Below are 6,266 nucleotides of genomic sequence, written 5' to 3'. Positions count from 1 at the left end.
CAAGAAGTGTTGAGAGAGAAATAAAATTTTGTCATTAATTACAGATTTGCCATTAATGAAAAATGTGCATTTCTCCGTGTTTTCAGTTTTTGGAAAGCAAAACAACCTTTTGCTGTTTTAGTTTTTTAGTTTTAAAAACAGATAATTGGAAAACAATTTCCAAAAACACTTTTATAAAATTGTATTATCAAACAGGTTTTTTATTTTCCAATTTTTAAAAACTTAAAAACAGTTTTTGAAAAGTAAATCAAACAAGCCCTAAATGGTTTATTGGATGAATGAAGAGAAGAGAAACTGAGTTGTTTTAAAAGAGATAAAAATGAGTTTGATCTTGGAAGACTTAGTATATATAGACCTTGAATGAAGCTAAACCATAATAATGGCATAAAAGGAGAATTAAGTACAAGAAAAGATGGGGTAGATTTAGCTAGAATTGATGATGTTTACCTTTCATGCATTTGTATTCTGTTATAACTTATATATGTTGATGTTGATGTACTACTTAATTAATATTTTCCCAATTTCTTTCTTTGAAATGTGTCCATGTCCATAATCTTAATGGATCCCACACTTTTGTTTTTTCTTTTTTGGGGAAATATTCTATGGATTTAATTAAAACTTGTACAAGATAATTATCTACTCCTTATTGTTGTCATTTTCATTTACTTGAGCATGCTTGAGAATATTTAATATTACAGATTATCACAAACACCTAACATAATATATATCTCCAATAATTAATATTGAGTTCTTCTTAGTTCAAATTTAGTGCACTTTCAAAGTTGATAGCAAAATAATAAAAATATAAAGAGGAAGCAAAACAACATAAAATGGAGAATTTGCATGAGAAATGCCTCCACAGTGGAAGATATCAATTTTGATTAATCTTGAATAGTAGAGTAGAGACTAACAAATGAACTATATTACATAACTGGATAATCAAGTAGTTATGGTGTCTAACACAATGATTACAACTTGGTCAATTGGTGATTATAGGGCACAAAAAGGAGTTATGTATGTCCTCAAATTATCAAGATATTCATGAATAATACTATTCAGTGCTAGTGTGTCCTTTTCTTTAACAAGATGTTCGGGGAATACATATCTTTTTTGTACTGTGTGTATTAATGGAATAACTCTACCATATATTTTCAGCAAGGTTAAAGATACTCATGGAATACATGTCTTTTTTGTAGTGTGTCCTTTTCTTTTGCAAGATATTTGTGTAAGCTGAAAATTGAATTTGTTTTCCTGTTATAGGTTTTATATTGAAGGTGACATTATATATGTGTTGATATGCAAGCTATTGTTCATTTACGAGATATGTGGAACACCTGTGATAGTAAAAGCAAGGAAGGATATTGTAATGCTTTTGTGATGTGTACTCATCTTTTGTAATTTGTAACTAGAACTAGAAGGAACTTGGTGAACATGGAAATGCAAATTTTCTTTCTCAACAAATTCAAAGTTTATTGTTACCAATTGCCAGACACATCAACTTTTTACTCAAATCTTCTATCTGTAAATCAATGTTGAACAACTTTTGAAGAAGGGATGAAAGAGCTCATCTTTCATATAAAGATTGTAAAAACACACAAAAAAAAAAAAAAAAAAAATTTAAACAAAATTGCGGAGATGGTCATAACAAATTGAGTATCTATTGATTTGAGTCTTATTAAAATGTATACTATATCATTCATGAACAATTCAAGGGTTAAAATAGCATGCGAATTTTTTTTTATTACGTTACAATTTTGGTAATTTTTATTTATTACATGAGAAAAAGCGAAGAAAAAAAAAACTACATCATAGTAAAGAACATCCTATTGCATCAGCCAACAACGTTGAAGAAAGACGAAGGTAATGACTCATGTACCATCAAGGGCAGATGCAATTCATGGTTAGGTGTGGTCATAGCCACACTAAAATTCTCCCCAAAATTTTTTACATATGAAGAATACCTAAAAAAAATGAAGTCTTGACGGCTTATTCTATCCCCAATTAGCAATTGTGACGGTCAATAAACATGGACTAACAAAATTTGCCAAATAAAAATATTAAAATTGTCAGTCATTTTGAATGAAATAGTATTTAATATTATTGAGCAATTTGTTTTTGACATTATTATTGTAGTCACACAGAAAATTATCCTGGATCCGTTCTTGTAAAAAATTTCCTTACAAAAATTTCCTTCTATAAAGATGTGGTGGATAGAGATATCTTGTTCCTTAGTCAGGTAACTTCAAATAGGTTCCAAGAGGTTAGCATACCAATGAAACCTCGAAGTTTCCTTAGCCACTAATTGATCGACATGAAAGGGAAAGCACATGATTTTCATGAAGCTGCATCCCAATTCCCAAGAGAAAGTGATTCCTTTCAACATGGCTTGGGTCTTTGCATGTAAAATGTTGGACAAACCCATAATACCATATGTTCTGAATTCGATGAAAATCATATCAATAACAACTTGATGTGTGGAGCAAGGGATAATCAAGCAACCGAATATACTCCTAATCTTACAGTATGCTAAAAGAAATGATACACAACCCAACTCTCAAAAAAAAAAAAAATATAGGTTTGTTTTTTAAACAGGTATTAGAAGCTATACTTGAAATATATCAGCTTAAATTTTAAACAATTTCTCTAATTTCTTTTTCATGAAGCAAGATATAGAGCAGAATTTAGCCTTTGTAGTTACTTCTTCCCAAAATTCAAGCTTAATTCTAAGAAAATAATGTGCCAAATCTGGTTCAATCAGCATAAATGGACCACGCTAGCGGATCAATACATCACTCAAAAAAGTGACATTGGTCCAACTTCGCCCAAATCGAAAAAACCTCTATGATAGCACCATAATATGATAAAAAATAACACAAATTAGACTTGCTAAAAAAATACGCACTCATTTATTAACTTCCAAATAGCCAGTAAGACCAAAATATAATGTGATAATGAAAGTGTATATTCATACACTTGCCAGCAATAGCTCTACTGTTATTACAGGCATATTTGAAAATCATCAATGACTTTAAAATAAAATTTTGGAAGGAAATGAAAAACTAAACTAAAAATTGCACAAACTCTTAAGCCCATTTGGCTAGAAGAGACATACAACCAGCTCCTAATAGAAGAGATAGATTGCATCCTAATCGAAGTTTACCACTCTTTTGCATCCTTGGATTCATAAAATCAGCAGCAAGAAGATCTACAAGTGCCATATAGATTAAGATCCCAGCCGATGCTGCATTGAATATTCCTTCAACAATAAGGGCAGTTGGAGTATTTTCATCATAAACATTGCTGATCCCTAAACCAATTGCAATTCCTACTGGAGTAGTCAAAGCAAAGAATAATCCCATGATTGTAATTGATAGACTCTTGAAATTTGCCTGCAATGGTTGCACTTTCAATAAGTCAATAATTTCATGATTGTTTTCTTGTTTACATTCAAATAAGGTGCACAATTTCAACCATACATAAATAAAAAATTTCAACTAACATTACGTCTAGGAATTAGTTTTGTTTACTATTTCATGAGTTTGTATGACTTCGTAACAGAAATGTGAAGTATAATAACAATTTTTTTCCTCTTAAGTATTTGCATAGCTATAGAAACTACAAGGGAGTTTGGCTACTTTTGAACATTAGGAACAAACAAGAGCATCCAACAAATACATTGGTTACAAAATACTCGAGTGGAATAATTTGTCTTGTTAAACACAACATATAAAGGTCCGACCGTACATGTATTTGAAACTTCATAATTAATGAAATCAAAGTTTGAAAAGTAATCTTGACTCATAGTATCATTTCATGTTTGACACCAACCAAAAAAACATATGGTCCCAATTACACTCATAAATATTAGCCTTATAAAAATTAAATCAATTCCCATAATTCATGGATAGATGTTATGCACTACCTGAGTTATACAACTTCCAAGTCCCATGCCCTCAAAAAATTGATGAAAGGTCAACGCAGCTACAAGCGGCCTTATGGTTTTAGGACTCTCTGAAGCACCCAGAGAAATTCCTATTATAACAGAGTGAACAATAATCCCCAACTCCAACACCTATAATGAAATCAAAACAATATTCAATCACAATCAATGTTAACTAAAAAGATCAATATGTGATATGATTAAAAAAACAAAAAAAAAAAATAATCAAAAGTCTTACATAGTTAGTACATAATAAAAATTATATATAATATCATTACCTGCGATATGACCCTATGACGAAGAAGTTCTGAAGACGGATCGGAAGAAACATGGCCATGTGCATGACCATGGGATGCATGAGTATGAACATGCACATGTCCTTGTTGCTCTACAACTTCCTTCTCCACATCTAAGGTTGCCTCATGACTCTTAACCTGTGTCAACGTTGATGCCTTTTTAGAATGACGATTCTGAAAATAAGCGGTGGCATAAGTATCAACCATGAGAGACCCCATAGCAGTGCACATAGCCACAAAACCGGTGAATGGAAAATCACCCCAAGGATGTTCCTTTAAACAAGGTGAAGTAAGATTCTCAAAAGCATCAGGAAGCACATGAATGAAACCGGTGGATAATATCACACCGGCAGCAAAGGTTTTAATGATGAAAAATATATCTTTTTCAGGGCTTAACGCCGGTATTACTTTGCCAAGAAGTGGGATAAAAACACCAATTGCACTTACAACTAAAATTGACACTAAAGCTGCTATTTTGTAACGTAAGGCTTTGGCTTTGTCTCTATCTTCATCTTCCTCATCACATGTGCATTCTGCGGCTATTAGAGTTGGGATTACGAGGAAGATCAAGACAGAAAAAACTAAGACTTTGATATTGTTTTTGAATCCCATTTCAATTGTTAGAAACCCAAAGAAATGTGGTTGTTACAAAATGTGAGAGAGTTGTGCAGGGAGAGATGAAACAATGCACAAAATGTGTGTATTGTGAACAATTGATAAAGATGAATTTATTTATTTTTTTGGTAGAGATAAAGATGAATTTATATGGTTGTTACGTGAATTCTGGGATTTCGAAAAAGAAATATTTGAATATTAAATATGAGATTTCGAGGTCATAAGCACGTAATGACGGCAACATCATAGTTTTTGTTTCTGTTATATGACTTGGTTTGATTAGACTAATAATGTGGTTAAAATGTCAACATATACTAATAAACGGAAGATTTTAGGGTAAGTACATGTGGAAAGTCAACTAGTCATACGGAAACTTATTGTTACTGTTTCAAAATTCATTGGTAAATGACGATATTTCTATTCTTCACAAAAAATTCATTGGAAAGTGCCTACTTTGGTGAGGCGCATTCAAAGTCTTTTAGCTTTGAATTGGCATACTCATGTTTGTCATACCATGCGCAAGGGAAACATGAGTGCATATTGGCTTGCTAATTATAGTCTCTCGATGAGTTCAATTAATTTTTATATTATAGATTATCCTCTTAATGAGCTCCATGGTTTGATTTGTAAGGATTTATTTGGGGATTTTTTATCCTGAAGTGTTCGACCAATTACTTAGTTTTTGTTTTTCGTTTGGGGTTAAGCCCTCATTTGTACCAAAAAAAAGAATATTACAATGATTTGTTTTACAAATACATTGAATTAAATCACACGAAATAGATATTTGTTGAGATAGTTTTTTCAATTAATTTAAAAAAATGACATCATAAGTAAAACAATTTATATGTTTTTTAAAAAGAGGGGCCTAGTCCCAAGCAGAAAAACAAAGATGAAAAATGAGATTGTATATGCAGAGAGAAAAAAAAAATTGATTGTTGGTGCATTATCGGCAAAATCGGATCAATGCACTACAACTTGTTATCATTTGTGTATTAAAGAGGACTAACCAGCTTGCATACGCAACTATATTATTATCACTTTGAGCATTTTAATCTAACCCTGTAGACTCATTGTGCACGACAGACGGCCAGAGTTGGTCACGCTCGTGCACTACAGATGGCATCGAGTTTGGATTAGCATCCGAATGAGAGTTGAAGTTTCAATCACTTTTTTCCCAATCAACATTTATTTCTTAAAATTGTAAAGCTTGATCAATGTAATCTCTCAAATATGTGAAATTGAAATTATATTCAGTCCCTTAAGTACTCTTTCTAAATTTTGCATCATGATTTTAGATGTTTTATGTAAAAGCACAAAGAAATCCATTATTACGACCCCTAAGAATACCTTGACAAGCAGTTTTATTTCCAGCATTAATCACTAAACTATCTTTATTAAAAGAAACTTTAACATAA

The 6,266-nt window shown here is 31.6% G+C and overlaps 1 protein-coding gene across 1 annotated transcript; it reads right to left on the bottom strand.

Annotated features, from left to right (window-relative positions):
* Nucleotides 1–2,883: 2,883 nt before the first annotated feature.
* LOC25489655 (zinc transporter 8) lies at nt 2,884–4,983 on the bottom strand. The gene is made up of 3 exons (XM_013605717.3): nt 4,219–4,983; nt 3,923–4,072; nt 2,884–3,389 (listed from the first exon to the last, which is right to left on the bottom strand). The coding sequence occupies exons 1-3, from the start codon at nt 4,846–4,848 to the stop codon at nt 3,084–3,086; spliced, it is 1,086 nt and encodes a 361-aa protein (XP_013461171.1). The 5' UTR covers nt 4,849–4,983; the 3' UTR covers nt 2,884–3,083.
* Nucleotides 4,984–6,266: the final 1,283 nt, after the last annotated feature.

Source organism: Medicago truncatula, chromosome 3 (genome assembly GCF_003473485.1).
Source record: "Medicago truncatula cultivar Jemalong A17 chromosome 3, MtrunA17r5.0-ANR, whole genome shotgun sequence".
Lineage (NCBI taxonomy): Eukaryota > Viridiplantae > Streptophyta > Magnoliopsida > Fabales > Fabaceae > Medicago > Medicago truncatula.
Note: the sequence above shows the minus strand (reverse complement) of the source record. Positions and strands in the feature narration are given on the sequence as shown.